General features: G+C 39.3%; 1 protein-coding gene across 1 annotated transcript in view; it reads left to right on the top strand.

The window, feature by feature from the left end:
* Positions 1-17,913, top strand: part of SMYD3 (SET and MYND domain containing 3) — a 699,109-nt gene that overhangs the window by 160,248 nt on the left and 520,948 nt on the right. Inside the window, exons 2-3 of the mRNA XM_045982186.1 lie at positions 774-837; positions 16,793-16,900. Coding sequence (XP_045838142.1) covers positions 774-837; positions 16,793-16,900 — 172 coding nt within the window. The remainder of the gene's footprint in view (positions 1-773; positions 838-16,792; positions 16,901-17,913) is intronic.

Genomic DNA, 17,913 nt, shown 5'->3' on the forward strand with positions numbered 1-17,913 from the left:
ACTGGCTTTGTTCAGTGGGTCATGATTTGGGCAGCATCTGATGTATCAGATAGAAAGTGGCCCTGAGATGCTGTACAAAATGGAAGGCGTCTATAGGCAGAAGAAAGTAGGAACAGGAAAATTATAGTTGGTGAAAGCGTGAGTCATTTTCCTTAGGGGAAAGCTGGGCTCCACCAAGCAAATTACCTAACTAGTAATACCTGATTGACTGGTTTAAGAGTTCATTTTTGGGGGGCCAACACTGTAGTTAAGTTTGGGGCCTTAGAAAAAGTGACTCCACTGTGGGCCTTGACTTCTCTTTTTTAACACACTGAAGTATATATTTAAAAATATTTAAAGTCGGGGCGCCTGGGTGGCTCATTGGGTTAGAGCCTCTGCCTTCGGCTTGGGTCATGATCTCAGGGTCCTGGGATCGAGCCCCGCATCGGGCTCTCTGCTCTGCGGGGAGCCTGCTTCCTCTTCTCTCTCTGCCTGCCTCTCTGCCTAGTTGTGATTTCTATCAAATAAATAAAATATTAAAAAAAATATTTAAAGTGGTAAATATTATGTTATATATATTCACCACAATTAAAAGAAAGACCATCAGCTATCATGTCCCCGTCTCACATTGAAGAGGAAAGAAGATGTTCATCAACACGAAAATTTAGGTCTTTCGGGAGCATGCAGATGGTGTGAGCAGAACGTATTGGCATCAGTATGCTGATTTATGTTTCTTTCTTCAAATGTGGTTCTCCCTCATTTCCTAACGTGAATTTTTTTTTTTTTTTAAACAGGAAGGAAAAGCTGATGCGATGTTCTCAATGCCGAGTTGCAAAATACTGTAGTGCTAAGTGTCAGGTAAGAATGTTCAGCTACAGGGGCACCTGGGTGGCTCATATGGCTCAAGTCATGATCTCAGGGTCTTGAGATCCATCCCTGTGTTGGGCTCCCAGCTCAGTGCGGAACCTGCTTGTCCCCATCTTTCTGTTCCTCACTCCTTGCTCTGTCTCTCTCTTTCACGTTCTCTCTCTGCAATAAATAAATAAAATGTTCACCTCTCTAGAAGTGAAGCCTTCAAGTTCTCTGCTCTTCATTTGTGCTCCATTATGCCCATTGGCCTGTTTCTGCTTCTTTACAATCTTTGATTTATTTTAACTTTGATTTTATTTTAACTTTTTCCTTTATTTAAAAATTAATAATGTATATTAATAATGTAAATGATACTATTGATACCATATGTATATGAATATGTATATCATTTCTATGATATCTATCTACATATTAATATGTAATATCCATGTATCAGGAAAAAATTGTTCGCTCATATCTTTTTGTCCTCTTGACCTCAGTCCCATTGTCCAGAGATACCTAGTTTCTTGTGTCTTTGCAGGGTTTTCTCCTCCTAACACATTCACATATTTATACTCTTTGTTTAGAAAAACAGAGATTGGTTATTCTTATAGACCTAAATTCTCCTTTTCATTTTAGAACCTGTCTAGAGGAACTTCTGATGTCATCCCACTGATTCTATTGCGTCAATGCAACACAGTTGTTACTTCTTCGTTAATGAATCCTTAACCTTTTCTCAGTATTTGGTATTGTCAGTAATGGGCCAAGCATCTTTTTGTGCACATTTCTGCACACCTTCACAAATTAATTGTAGGATAAATTCTTCCCAGCTGTACTGATGAGTAAAAGGACACGTGATTTTGAATTTTTAAAGATGGTACCGAATTGCCTTCCAAGAGTAATTTACGACGACTGACAGAGTCTGTGAGAGTATGTTGTTAATGTCTTCGAAATTCTTTAAGGGGTGTATAATTAAAATTCAACATCACCTTTTCTTCTAACCTTATGATTAATCATTTCATAAGAAATGTAATTACGCTGTAATGAATTGCATCATAATAAAAAGTGCTAATTGGAGGTTTTGTGTCTGTGTCACTTGCTCTCAACCTTCCACCCATCCTTTTTGTTTCTTATTTTGAGGTGTGTGTGTCTGTGTGTGTGTCTATGCGGACACCTTTTTCCTTTTTATCACATCTAGGCGTGCTTCTCTGAGGGAGTTTTGCTCTCTAGCTTTCTCCTATGAAAATAATTTCTTAAAGAAGTCAGAAACCTAAACATACAAATTAATCAGAGGACCCAAGTTCTAATGACTATTAATAAGCCATTAGCTTGTTAAATTATTCCAAAGAAAGCATGAAAACTCTCTTGGCCTCAGTTTCCTAATCTGTACTACTGATAAGAGCTAATATTTATGAGATATCTACTGTGTATCAGGTACTATTTTATTCTGTTTACTCTTACATGAACCTTGGGAGTTTGCTACGATTACACTCATTTTACCAGTCAGGGGACTGAGCTACAGAATTGAAAGTAAAGTGCCAAACATCGTCTACCGAATAGGCCCTGGAATTTGGATCCAGTTCTAATTTCACTTCTAAACCCCAATTTTATTTCTGTTCTAACATTCTGATTAGTTGTAGTTTTCTGTTTCCTATTGTATTCACATTTTTCTTGGCTTTTGTTTTGTTTTTGATAAGGGTGCAACCCTATCCCAAGGAACACAAAACAAAAAATACTAAAATAGAAGGTTCCAAGTAACACTTTCCTAATAAAAATAGGGAATGTGAAAAATAATTGGATTATTTTTGCCTCATTTTATAAAGCAAAAATTCTGTCATAGAACGATACCAGATTTATGTAAGATCATTAGTAATAAGGAAAAGCAAATTATGAAAACAAAGCCATGCTTTTTCCTACAAGATAAATTCTCGGTAGACTATTTTATGGTGATGTTATCGATCTTATTCATGTGAAACTGAACTTTATTTCAAGGAACTTCAAATTAAGAAGAATATATCTAGAACCAACAAATTACATATATCTTCTGGATGACCTTCCTTTCCAGTTTTAATGTGCTAAACATTTACTTTTATTTTCCCCTTTTTTTATGAATGTTTTTTTCCTCCAGTGTTGCTTCCTCCTCCTTTGTAGTATACTCAAGGAAAAAAAAAACCCATTATCTGATTAGAATGTGTTGAGGGAGTTTGGTGGGTGGGTATGTCATTTTGATTCATCGTAGTGCTTGTACTTTGACCACATATATTAGCTGTTTACTGTAGCATCAATAATAATGTCATCATCAGATATACTGTAGAAAGTAATGGGAAAAAAGCTCCTAAGATGAAAGATACCACATATAAGCCAACTAGTGCATGCTTGTGTGTGTGACGGGGATGAGGGTGTGTAGAGGTGGATGGGAGTCAAAGATTGGCCAGAACATATGCATTTAAACTGCTCTGTTTAGCTCACCCTTCAGGTTCAGAATTAAACATTGTAATTATTGTGGATTCCTACAAAGCAGCACAAAATTAAACGGACAAAGCGAACTATGAACAGTAATGAACAGGAGGCAAATGCCCTCGGAATGGAAATTGACATAGAGGATGTGAATTTGTAGCACAAAATCTATAATAGGTTTGCCCTGGAGGGACGTAACTTTGGTTCATTAGCTTAGCATTTGATGTGTGGGGCCATGGCATCAGTGAGTTGTGTGAGAGGCTATTGAGGTGTTAGGAGGTATGATGTCCCTCACGCCCATAAGGCTGGTTTCAGTGTTACTGTTTTTCACATTTACTTTTTAAACAGAAAATAAAGTAAGAGGAGTGAATGTTTCTTCCAGTTTCCTTGCCCATTACTATTTCTGTTTTCCAGAGGTAATTCCTGTGTTTGTTTTGTGAGTGGAGGATACACATTACACTGTACGTCTGCCCTTCATACCTAGTGTTCACATACATGTATATATTGACTGTTATGTTCAGTACTGTTTCTTACCCTGGAAAATACTTTGTCATCAGTGGGCTTGTAATTCCTCTGTGGATACTTTATTATGATGTGCCATATAATGTGATAGAGGGCTTATATATGGGAACCAGTCTGATTTCTATATAACCGGAACATCGTACGTGATTTTGAAATGAAAGAGGAGGGGTGGGCTAAGTTTTCTTTTAAAGAAGCATGCTCAGGGGCCCCTGGGTGGATCAGTCCGTTTAGCATTTGCCTTCAGCTCAGGTTGTGATCTCGGGGTCCTGGTATCAAGTTCCACATCGGGCTCCCTGCTCAGCAGGGAATTTGCTTCTCCTTCTGCCCCTCCTCGTGCTCATGCCTGTGTGTGTCTATGCTCTCTCTCTCTCTGAAATAAATAAAATCCTTTTTAAAAAAAAAAATGCTCCAAATTTGCAATATTGCTAAGAAGTAAACCAATTTCAAGAAAATTCATTAATATTGTTTTATGTCTTCTGGGTTTAACTTGATTCATAATACCTATATTTCTAATTGAATTAATTGCTGAACAAAATAAGCAGCTGGGTACTGTACCAAATTACAATTTATATAGTTTTTAAAAAGTACTGTATTTTAAAAAAAGTACTTTTGGGGCACGTGCGTGGCTCACTTGGTTGAGCAGCTGCCTTCGGCTCAAGTCATAATCTCAGGGTCCTGGGATCAAGCCCCGCATAGGGCTGTCTGCTCAGGAGGGGGCCTGCTTCCCCCTCTCTCTCTGCCTGCCTCTCTGCCTACTTGTGCGCTCTCTGTCAAGTAGATAAATAAAATCTTTTAAAAAAAATTTAAAAAGTACTTTATTAGCAGGGAGAGGCTCTATTTTATATTAATAATTATAGACATCTTTAGAAATGTGAATCTTATGTGGGTTGAAATTCTTTGATCATGTTTAAGTTTTTGGGTTCTACAAATGTCTAGGGCTCTAAGCTTGTCTTTGCTCACTTTGCATTCACCTGCTGAGTGGTTCCATCTGCTCCTATGACTTCAGTTGGCATCTGTCCATTAATCATTCTTGAAACTCCATCTCTAGTCTTCTCCTTTGTCTCAAAGACCAGACCCATACCCTATGGGGAGCCTCTACTTTGGTGGTACACCCATATCTCAAATGCCTTATAGCAGGACCTCAGTGCACAATCTCTGCCCAAACCAGCATTTGTTTTCGATCTTCAACCGCAGTGAATAATTCACCAACCACCCAGTAGTCTGAGTTGCCAGGCTGGAATCATCTTCAGTTTATATCCTTTCTTGGCCCCATGCCTAGTTAATCAACATGTCCTGCTGATTTTACTACTTATGATCTAAATTGGTTCCCTTCTGTCTTCGTTTCTCCACCAACACTCACGTGGATGTTCCTCTGACCTCTCTGCTACGTTGACTGTGGTCTGTGCCGTCCTGCCACATCCTTTTCTCCTTCCTAGCCGGGAGCCAGAGCGTGAGCATGACCCATCACTCCCCAGCAGAAAACTCTGGCCCTCTTCCTCAGAATGAAATTCAAGCTGTGGATTTTACTACAGTTTTACTTCTGAGCCTTTGGCTACGTGAGTCTTTGGGCTTGGACCCAGACCTGACCCAATACCTATTGAACTCCTTCTACTTATCCTTTATAACCCAGATTAAATGTCGCTCCCTACTTTCCTAAACTACTGCGACTATTTTGTGTCCCTCCTTTTTCACACAGAAATTATCTTAATGATTGGTTTAATTGGCTATTTCTGTGGTTAGATGACCAGGCTCATTCAGGGGGTACATTATTATTTCCTGATGCAGATGTAACATTATTGGTTAGGGGAATGAATGAGTACATTGGTCAGTGATACTCTCTGGTTGGAATTATTTTTTGAAACATTGTCTTTAATCTGTTTTATTTTTTTAGTTGAAATATAATTGTACTACAACATTGTTTTCATTTTAGGTACGTAACATAATGATGTGATATATGTATATGTTGTGAAATGATCATTATAGTAAGTTTAGTTAACATCCATTGCTACAGTGGTGTTCCTAAAGCTTATATTATGGATGCAGGAGAGACAGATAATGACAAATGCCCACAGTTATGTGAGTGAGTGTCCTTTAGACACGCAGGAGCTCACCTTTGAAAAGGTGATTACAGAAGGACTTACTGTAGACGTGACATTTGACCTGGGATCTAATTGCCAAACGTAGCCAGCCATGGAAAGCTCCAGAACAGATTTTTTACATAGAAGGAACAGCAGATGTAAAGAACTGAAGCAGGAACAAACTTGTCATGTTAGAGGAATGAAAAGGAGTTTGAGGGGCGCCTGGGTGGCTCAGTGGATTGAGCCGCTGCCTTCGGCTCAGGTCATGATCTCAGGGTTCTGGGATCGAGCCCCGCATCGGGCTCTCTGCTCTGCAGGGAGCCTGCTTCCTCCTCTCTTTCTGCCTGCCTCTCTGCCTACTTGTGATCTCTCTCTCTGTCAAATAAATAAATAAAATCTTTAAAAAAAAAAAAAAAGGAGTTTGAAAATGGTGGGCAGTCATTACTGTACATGTGTCCAGACCTGTAGAATGGACCCCACTGTTCACCAGGGACTTTGGGTGATAATGATGTGTCACTGTAGGTTCATCGTTGTAATATATGTACCATCTGGTGGGGATATTGATAATAATACAGGTGGCTGTGCATGTGGGGTAGTCAGTATATGGGCATCCTCTGTACCATCCTCTCTATACCATCCTCTCAAATTTAAAACTCCAAAAAATTAAGTTAAAAAAAAATAAATACAGGAAAAAAATAGGAGTTGGAGGTGAGACTAGTTAGTGAAGATCAGAAGGTCTTCTGGTCCGTCTATCCACTGGTTTACTTAGCAAACATTAGGGTCAACACTAGAACTTTTCTAGGCCCTGGTGCAAAATTATTGGTTAATTTGCTTATCACAGACATACTCCCTGCTGAGATCTTTGCTGTTTCCAAGAATTGGCTAAGGAGTTGTATCCATAACTTAATATAAAATGTTTCCAACTCGGAAGTAAGACATCACAGTAAAATGGGTTTAATTTGAATGGCCCTTTCAGTAAGATAAACATTAAAAATGCTGCACATCATTAGTCATCAGACAAATGAAATTAAAACCACATGAGGTTTCTTTACATACCCACCCACTAGACAGTCTGAAGCGCAAAGTACTGACTATACCAAGTGTAGTCCGGGTGTGGAGAAACTGGAACCTCAGGCTCTGCTGGGAAGATTGTAAAGCGGTACATGTGCTTTGGAAAAGTTGGGTAGGTTCTGAAATGTTCAATGTACACTTAACCACATAAACCAGCAAGTTCTGCTCCTAGGTAGAACACACACACACACACAAACACACACACACACACACAATTACTCAGCCATGAAAAAGAACAAACCACTGAAAAATGCAGCAACACAAGTGTATCTCAGAAACATCATACTGAAGGAATAGAGCCATATTAGAAGAGGCAGTGCTGTTTGCTGTTCTAGAATACGCACAAGTAGTGTCTAATGATGGAGACCACATCACTGCTTACCTGGGTTGGAGGGCTTGGATGTAAAGCAAACAAAGGAACTTTGTTTGGGGGTGGGGGTGGTAATGATAGTCGATAGCTTAGTTTTGGTGTTGTTACAAGGATGTCTGTATGTATTTGTCAAAACTCATCAATCTGTACTCTTAACATTGGCACATTTTATTGTAATATAAATTGTATCTCAAGAAGGTGTTTTAAAAATATTGATCACTGCAGGGGTGCTTGGGCAGTGCAGTTGGTTAAATGTCCCGACTCTTGTTTTCGGCTCAGGTCATGATCTCAGGGTCCTGGGATTGAGCCCCACATCGGGCTGCGTGAGATTCTCCCTCTTCCTCTGCTCCTCCCCTCAACTCTGCCCTTTCTTTCTCTCTTCCCTTCCCACAAATAAATAAATCTTTAGAAAAATTATTGCTTACTGCAGACTCTTTAAATGTGCATGGATTTCCTTTCCTTCTCTATACAATAAAGGGGTCACAGCCTCTCAGCGCCTCAAAGAATGAGACTGCTGTCAGGGAAGCCATCCTAGGAGGGTAAGAGGGGGTCACGAAGGCTGAAGCAAATCTCTGCATCAGAAATATTAGCATCAAATTTAGCCAGATTCTCCATTTTGACACTCCTCTGCTTACTCAAAATCATCCTAAAAGCAAGGAGGTGTTTTCAGGCTGTCTGACATGCATACTTTTGGTTAAGTCTCTCTTTATAATGCTACTTCTCAATCCCCTTCTATGCCCGATACATACTCTTTGATGCCAGATCCTTGCTGGATATCTGCTTGGTAGGCTGCCTGCCCTCTCGGAAAAGACTTTGTGGTTAACTGCCCTTTGACGTGGCCTCCACTGCCCTGTTTGTGCAGCCTGTCTTACCCCCACTTTCTGACTTAAGGACATAACCTTGAACTCCTCATTCATTGATGGCCCTCCTAATACACTTTGGAAGTTAAAAACTTGATAATTACTTGTACCAGGGAGCTACAATCGCCATGTTCTGCTGGAACTCGGTGCTGACTTTCTGATTAATCCAGCATGGAAGTTTCTTTCAAAGAAGATTGGATATCTATAGGAGTAATTGAGTTACTTAGTCTTTCTGGCTAAAATACATCAATTACATCATTCCATCTTCATATGATCTGTCATTAAATCAAGGTTGCCAAACTCTTGTGTAGTGGTCTAGATAATAAATATTTTAGGCATTGTGGGCTATATATTTGTCAGAACTACTCAACTCTGTTGTCAGAAGGAGCGTAAATTGTAAGCGTGGCTATGTTTCCATAAAACTTTATAAAAGCAGGCAGCAGAATGGATTTGACCTGAATCGTGCATTAGACGATCACTGGCTTACTTTGGGGCACTAATATTATTGTTTATTATATGGTTCCTCAGTTAGCAAGGAGACTGTAACTTCATTTTTTGAAGAAATAACACTTTTTTTCTTGTTTCTTCTGTCAACTTGATGCCCTGTGCTAATTCTCCTGCCTCACTCCATCTTTGTATTTGGCTCTATCTGTCTAATTTGATTAAGGCTAGTGGGAAGGCACTCCTTCTCTTATGATACAGCATTCAGTAAGCTTTGAGAAAGTGGTAAGTCTAATGTCTATTACTAGGTCTCTTGCATGCTCTGAGGAGATTTTATGTGGGATTTTAATCAATACCTGTCAGTCATCTGAGACTCCCGGCTTGGCCTTCCAGTTCTCTTATTCCAGATTCCAGCTTTTTAGACCTTCATGCTATCTGTCAGCCTGCAGTTCGGCACTGGACTACTTCTGAGGCATGAACAGGGAGATGCCGTTAATTTGCTCTTAAATGGTTTGTGATGGACTGGATAACTGTTGGGTCTCTTTTCTTTCGTTCAAGTTTCTTGGCAACTCAACTATCCCAAGTTACGCTCATAGAAAATCTCTGTCAGTATTGTTTGTGAGTGGAATGAATCATGACTACATGGTAAAAAGATCATAACACCATTGAACACCTGTACATGCAAGATGTACCTCATTGGTAGTACACTCATTTATTTATTATTATTATGTTTATTTTTTTAAAATATTTTATTTATTTGACAGAGAGAGACACAGCGAGAGAGGGAACACAAGCAAGGGTAGTGGGAGAGGGAGAAGCAGGCTTCCTGCTGAGCAGGGAGCCCGAAACAGGCCTTGATCCCAGGACCCTGGGATCATGACCTGAGCCAAAGGCAGATGCTTAACAACTGAGCCACCCAGGTGCCCCACTTATTTATTTTTTTTGAAGATTTTTTTTTTTTTAATTTATTTAGAGAGAGTGAGAGTGCCAAGCAGGAGGAGGGTCAGAGGAAGAGAGAGTCTCAAGCCAACTCCATGCTGAATGTGGAGCCCTTCTTGGGCCTCAATGCCAGGACCCTGAGATCATGACCTGAGCTAGAATTAAGAGTTGGACGCTTAGCTGAGTGAGCTACCCAGGTGCCCTGGTTGTACACTTGTTTTTAAAACCAGACATGAACGAAGCTAACCTGATAAAACAGTTTACTGAATAAATCTTTGCATTACAGAAGATTTCATTGAAGCATTCATTAACGTTTAAAAATTAATACATTTAAACCATTCTTTGAGTTATAAGCAGGTTTTCCAAAATATTAAAAGTCTTTATTGAATGGTAATTTTTCTTTCTCTTTCACGTAAAAATACTTCTCCCTAAGTCACAGTTGTTAGACATAAGAAAGGTAATTATATTTGCTATTATTTATAAATATAATAACATGGTATTTATAGAAAATTCAAACAGATTGGGAAAGCATAAGGAGAAAGGCAAAATAGCTTTTTTTTTTAGAAAAAACAAAAAATTATTACCAATTGTTCAGTTTTGTAAACAAATGTATGAGGAGCATTCTCACACTTTTACTGTAAAGCAGTTACATTTGTGAGGATTAAGTGCATTATAAACATTATTTATATGCCAACAATATGCACATTAAGAATTTTGATGTTCATGGGGCGCCTGGGTGGCTCAGTCATTAAGCATCTGCCTTCAGCTCACGTCATGATACCCAGGTCCTGGGATTGAGCCCCACATTGGGCTCCTTGCTCAGAGAGAAGCCTGCTTCGCCCTCTCCCACTCCCTCTGCTTGTGTTCCCTCTCTGCATCCTGCTTGTATTCCCTCTCTCGCATCTCTCTCTCTCTCTGTCAAATAAATAAATAAAATAAAATAAAAAAAGAATTTTGATGTTCATTACCAAACATCTTTCAGAAGGCTTAGGTGGCACCTGAGTGGCTCAGTTAGTGGAGTGTCCGACTCTTGATTTCGGCGCAGGTCATGGTCCCAGGGTCGTGGGACTGAGCCCCATGTTAGACTCCACATTGGCTGCAGCCTGCTCTCTCTCTCCCTCCCCCTTCCCCTACTCGCACATGAGCTCTCTCTCTTTTTTTCTAAAAAGAAAAAAAAAAAGAGAAACTTAGAGTTCTACTAATAGTTTAATAAGTATAGGATGGTATGTTTTTTTGTTCCTTCTATTTAGTATGTACAATGGCCTCCTTTTTAATTTAGTCTAGATCAGTGGTTATTCAATCTTAGTTACATATGGAATCCTTTGTGGTGATTAAAAAGAATTTGGACGCCTGAGCCCATCTTGTCACTGCCGCCAGAATCTCTTCAGTCTCCCCGGCTGTAAATTTAAGTGTTTATTTTTATGTGTACGTGCTGCGTATGCCTGTGCAGCATTCTTCCAGATTTGCGGTTTTCATCTCTCCCAGACCTAACTCTGTCCTTTTTTTTAAGTACTTATTTATTTTAGAGAGAGCTAGAAAGAGCTTGCGAGTAGGGGAGGGGCAATGGGAGAGGGAGAGGGAGAGAGAATCTCAAGCAGACTCTGTGCTGAGTGCAGACCCCAATGCCAGGCTCGATCCCAGGACCCTGAGATCATGACCCGAGTGCGAATCAAGATTAGACGCTCAGCCGACTGAGCCACCCAGGTGCCCCTCTACCCTTTTACATAATAATTACATTTTTGTCCTCTCTACTCTCTTGAAATGAAGTACCATAGTTAAGACCATCTAACTAGTTTTATATTTTTAAAAGTCAGTATCAGTGTAATGTTATAACTTGAATGTAAAGGAGAAAAAAATGAAAATAACTTAAAAAATAGGTTTTTATATATATATTTTATATATATTTTATCTTTTCAAATTTTTATTTAAATTCTAGTTAACATATAGTGTAGTATTGGTTTCAGGAGTAGAATTTAGCAATTCATCCCTTACAAATAATATCCAGTGCTGAACACAACAAAAATAATACATATTTTGTATATAGATGCTCAGGCAAGAGTAGACTAGAAGACATACTTAAAAGTCAGATATTTTCATCTACACAAAGTCACCTTGGAAAAGGAAGTACAAAATGTAGGATCAGAAAACATGTTGTTATTGTTAGGTACCTCAAATACCATAGGTGGTGTTGCCTTCAGTGATGTGCTTTTATAAAATACTAGATAACTTTAGCTAAAGTTCTTAAAATGCATCCATCCCTTGATTTACCTAGAAAATTCAGTGCTATCAAGGCTGTGTAAAAACAAGGTCTTTGTTTTTATATATGAAAGGAGGCTTAGTTCCAGGCTCGGATAATTTGGAAATAACTTTGTCCCTTCTATAGAATGTTTGATTGGACATTTAAAAGTCATCTTCGGTTTGGAACAATTAATTCTTTTTTTAAAATTAATTTATTTTTTACTTCTTAGAGTATGCAAGCAGTGAGAGGGGCAGAGAGAGAATCCTTAAGGAGATTTCCTGCTAAGCGCAGATGCTGATGTGGGGCTTTGATCCCACCACCCTGAGACCATGACCTGAGCTGAAATCAAGAGCTGGACACTTAACTGACTGAGCCACCCAGGCACCCAGATGGATTGATTCTTCATTGTATGGAACTATCCCACACGGATGCCCACCATCTCTGGTTCCTGGCCACTCAGGGCCCATGTCTTTCTCCAGGCGTCCTAACAAATAAGGATGCCCCCCATACATTTCCCCAACAACCTTCAAGATTAGGGTTACCCCCATTGGGAGCTACTGGTTTACTTAATCAGTTTTTGTTCTGAGTCACTTCAAGTACTATAGAACATGAAAATATAGAGATTGCCAGAGTGGTTTCTGAGTCCTGTATGTACTGACACGTGGAATCATTATAGATGTCTTCATTTCTTTTTTTCCGTCCAAAAGTCTTTTCCCCATTGTCTTTGTGTCTTAATGCAGTATTTTAATTTCGTTTGTCTTTCATGCTATTTTGTGCTTACTGTGAATCATTGATAATGTTCAACTTCCAGAACAGCAAACATTACAGCCAATATTGTGGACAAAATCTTAATTACATCCTGCATCGCAGTAAGGGAAGAAAAGAGGAAAATGTAAATCTGGGAGGTTGTCTTTGAAAAACTGGCAGATTTATTATGTGCTGTTGAGGTCTAGTATATGTGCTGCCGAAGCGAGCACGTGCTGTTGAGGTCTAGATCAAAGTCAAAGTTTGTACAGTTTAGATAATGCCCAATGCTCTTGTAGATCGGGAGGTTTTGCTGCAGTGTCAAATGTGGTGATTTAAGAGATTGCTTTGTAAGCCTTTTCTGTGGTGCGCTTCTGTTAGTGAGCTGTATGGTAAGATGCAATGGTGATGCTGAACAGTAAACGCTGTTTTAATTACTGTTTTAAAACATGGTTTTTAATAATTACTGTCTTAAATAATACTGTTTTAAAAACATGGTTTTTAATATCATAGTAAGATATGAAGTAGGCTGTACCTTGACACTGTGCTATCGGCCAGTTTTAAGTGGCATGATCACTTTCTATATTTGGGTAGGCGTGACTTGGTTTTTAGATGAAAAGAATGAATATCTTTTTCCTGAAGCAAATGGGAAGATAAGTACGTTCTCTGGTGTTTTCCTGCAGTGATTTAGGAATAGCTTTAAGAAACATACTATCTCGTTTGTAATTACAGTTGAGAAATAGGAGTGCAGTATTAATTATGCTAAAGACCTAAAGTTGTTTCGACAGAACTCTCCAAAATTTAGATGTTTAATTCTCAGGAATGTCATCTAATAGATCAATAGGTTCATTACCTGGGGGTACATTTTGTAGTTACTTCACCCTGGGAAGCCACCAGGAGACTGAGATGCTCAGAACATACCAAAGGAGTTATGGAATTTCTTGTACTTATGAGTATTGAATCAAATATGCTCTTAAGATCTTTTGGTCCAGATGGTCTCAGCCTTCGTCTGCTAGGAGCAGTCCTCGAAGATGCTCATGTTTTGAACAGGACCAGAGTGCTTTCTCAGAGACCTCTTCATACTTGTGGTCCATTCCTGCCTACATAGCCGGTCAAATGAGGGCATCTGTCAGCCTTCTCAACTTTTAATACCAAGTGAGAACTCTTCTACCAAAGTTGTGGCTCACCCATCAATCTTAGCGCTCTAGTTTTCTGTCAGTGGGAATGATCATGAATTTGTTTGCTAAACCCACTCTCATTGAAAGATCAGATGAAGGAAAGAAAGCATATAGCTATAGTGGAGTCCATGTATACCAACCTGACTTCGCAAAGGATGGCAGTAACAATCACAGAAAACTGTTAACTAAGCTATACAAGTTTCTCTCATGCAGAGCTTTTTAGCAAACTGAGTTACCTCCAATCTCTAAGCAGGGTGGATATTATATAGCAGTTTTCAAGCTTAATTGACAATGGAACCATATTTTTCTTTTTCTTTTTCATTTGATTTTATTTCTTTTCAGTCTTCCAAAATTCATTGTTATGTACCACACCCAGTGCTCCGTGCAATATGTGCCCTCCTTAATCCCCACCACCAGGCTCACCCAACACCCCACCACCCTCCCCTCCAAAACCCTGTTTGTTTCTGAGTCCACAGTTTCTCATGGTTTGTCTCCCCCTCCAACTTTCCCCTCACTTCTCCTCTCAATCTCCCGGTGTCCTCCGTGTTACTCCTTATGCTTCATAAGTAAGTGAAACCATATGATAATTGACCCTCTCTGCTTGACTTAATTTCACTCAGCATAATCTCCCCCAGTCCCGTCCATGGTGATATGGTATGTTTCTAAGGGATCTTACTCATATTGGTAAGCTGCTAATTGCTTCTCCAAGACTAGCCCCCTAAACAATAGAAAATTTTCTTTCACTGACTTATAGTTTAATATTATTCCTTTTAGTGAGTATGGGTGTTAGAAGTAGCTATGTGTTGACCATTACAATTGTCCAGTATGTTGATTAGCATTCTTGGAATAAATTCCTCCTGTGATTTCATACTCGGTAAAGCTGTATGTTTTTCTTTTCTATCAATTGAGAATTATATAAGCCATTATGTTTTATTTTTTGCCTTGCCTGTAAGGCAAGTCAGATAAATGTAGTGCGAAGACATGGCAATTATTTCGATCTTATGGGTAGAATATTAAGAACTTTTACTCTCCTCTTTTATGTTTATGTAGCTTAGTGGCGAGATTTCTCTCTGACTTACTTTACTCATCTTTAATGTAAGGATACTATCTACCATTGGATTATTGTGAAAATAAAATGTTTCAATTGTTTAGCCATGTATCTGACATACTATAGAATGCTAAGTAAATGCTAGAGGACTATTTTTTTTTTAAAGATTTTATTTATTTATTTGACAGAGATCACAAGTAGGCAGAGAGGAAGACAGAAAGAGGGGGGGGAAGCAGGCTCCCTGGTGAGCAGAGAGCCCGATGTAGGGCTCGATCCCAGGACCCTGGGATCATGACCTGAGCCAAAGGCAGAGGCTTTAACCCCCTGAGCCACCCAGGTGCCCCTAGAGGACTATTTTTTAAAAAATAACTTTAACGTTTTTTCGTTTCTAATTTTACCACCTTATTTCATATACATCTTTATTTTGATACAACTGAGTCTTGTTTAGAAGTGAGTGAAGCATAAATACTAAAAAAACAAAAAGATAAGAAACATCACATTAAGAGCATTGCTGTAGTAGATAAGAAGAAATGAAGGGAGGCAGTCATGGGTCAAGTTGATAGAAGAAGTGATGTACCCCTCACAAACAGTGTCTTCAAGATTTGAGTTCGTAGGAAATAGCAGACAAGCCACACCTTCACCCAGGAACTCAACACTGGCAGTCTTTCTGAGCAAAATGCTGGCTTGAAACTCACAGTTTCTTTTTTTTCTTTCTTTCTTTCTTTCTTTTGGAAACTCACAGTTTCAAAGTAGTTGTAGCACTTTTGAATTTTTACAAAATTTATTTATTTGAGAGAGAGAGTGCACGCAAGCTCAAGAGTGGGGGAGGGCAGAGGGACAAGTTGACTCCCTACTTAGCTTGTAGCCCCATGTGAGGGTCCATTCCAGGACCCTGAGATCCCGACCCTAGCTGAAGTCAGACACTTAACCAACTGAGCCACTCAGGCGGCCCCAGGCTTGAAATTTCTGGTTACACTGCATGTTTGTGGTACAGGTGGGAGAGAGAGACTTCCTCCTGGAGGGATTTTATAGGGCCTGGAGTTGGGAGGCATTTTTACAGTTTCTGAAGCCAGAATGCACGTGAGTGTCAGGCATTTCAGTGATGCAACTTGCAGCACTCAGTCGGAATGGAACGTGTCAGACATTTGGTTGAGCTGTCTCCCACTTACCAGGGTTAAGTCTTAGATACTGTGGATTGTATTTCCCTATAGAAGTCATTCCATGTGGAGGAGCCTTAGCATTTCTGACTCCAGGATTCAGGGAGACAGTGTCCTCGCCATTGTCCTCTCTTCTCAGTGTTGCAGGTTTGGTGACTGGCTCAGTGGTCTTTTCAGCCACACCAGCACATGGGTAGGATTGTGGGTTAAGTGACCTTATGATTTATCATCCAAAGCGTACTTTTCAAAGTGAAAAGGGGTACTATTAGTGATTAGGCGAGGACGACATAAATAAACAACAGCAGTCCTGGGCAAATGACATTTGGTCACTGTAGTTAATAACCTCTTTCTGTGTGGTCTTCAAAAACAAAAGGTTTCATACTTATTGTTATGTTAGCCCCTGATAGTTCTACTCCCTAAAGCAGCACAGAAATTCAGAAGGCCATCTGCCCTGTTTTGATTTTCCTGAACAATGTGTTTATTTTCTAGTTTGGTGTGATATTTTCTTTTTGTATTCAAAATCACTGTCTCTTATTGAATCCTGTTTAATCAGCTAAAAGATAAAAGACTATCTGATAAATTATTAAGTAAGCCATAATGATTCTTCCTTGGACTCCACAGCCAGGTGATAACTAGGCAGTAAATTAAAGGACAGAGGTGGAGGAGAAGCGTTGAAGTCCACACCTGGTAATTACATGCTTGGCAAAGACTGGATTCTGCATCATTGATAGTATTAGAATATTGCTTTCATTTTCTATTTTGCAGTTATAGTTAAGCTGTTGACATTAAATTCATGTTGATCGCTCTCCACACAAAACCGGTGTAAATGAAAGTTACCCTCCCCACTCTTGTCTTAACAGAAAAAAGCTTGGCCGGACCACAAGCGGGAATGCAAATGCCTTAAAAACTGCAAACCCAGGTATCCCCCAGATTCCGTTCGACTGCTTGGCAGAGTTGTTTTCAAACTTGTGAGTATAAAACTCATGGAATATGCTTGGGTTTTAATTAAGCAAAGCACTTGGAGTTGTATATATTATTTATATTTTTTATAAGACTTTATTATTTAGAGAGCGAAAGGGTTGAGCGGGGGGAGGGTCAGAGGGAGACTCTCAAGCAGACTACCTGCTGGGCTCAAAGCCAGAGACAGGACTCGATCTCAGGGAGAGCCCGCCTGAGCAGAAGTTTAGAGTAGGACGCTTAACCGACTGAGCCACCTTGTGTCCCATATCATTATTTAAGGCCGACTTTAGACCCCTGTGAAGGTAGAAGGCAGGTTATTCCAGGGAGTATCTTAGGACAAAAACTTGCCATTTCCCTATTAACCACAGCATTAGTGTGGCGGGACAGCATGGTGCCCTCTTTGAAGACCCTGTGTGTGTGTAATCCCCTAGAAACATAAGGTCATATATTGAAGGGGTGAGATAATCAGAAATGTCTGTTACGTTGTCTTCATTACTTTTCGACTATGAACTATTGCATAGGGCAGGTGTATAACTTTTCACTTGCTTCTTGAAATGAGGTTTTAATTAGATGATAATTAATCTTACATGGAAGAGTGCTTATCTTTTCTTTTTTTTTTTTTAATAGCCAAGTTTCACTGAAATTGTTTTCAGTCCTTTTCCCCTCCTCTGCCTGAACAACCACTAGATTCTGTGAAATAAACCTCTGGCAGTACCCTCCAGAGTTCTTTTTGCCAGGTTTTCACATGAATATCTCTTTCTCAAATTATTCCAGAATCCAGCTCTCTTCTGTCCTGTTGTTTATTGACTTTTTTGGGGTACAGGAAGGCTATAAGATTTTATAGAGAGTTTTTAATCATGGAAAATATGTTTTTACACCTAAAACTAACACAATGTTTTTTGTCAGTTATACTTCAATTTTTAAAAAATGGATGTGGAATATCAAATGAGCATTGTCTTTGGTCTGAATACATAACATCTATTATATATTTAGTTACTGTTTGCAAATACATATATTGTGT

Source organism: Meles meles, chromosome 17 (genome assembly GCF_922984935.1).
Source record: "Meles meles chromosome 17, mMelMel3.1 paternal haplotype, whole genome shotgun sequence".
Lineage (NCBI taxonomy): Eukaryota > Metazoa > Chordata > Mammalia > Carnivora > Mustelidae > Meles > Meles meles.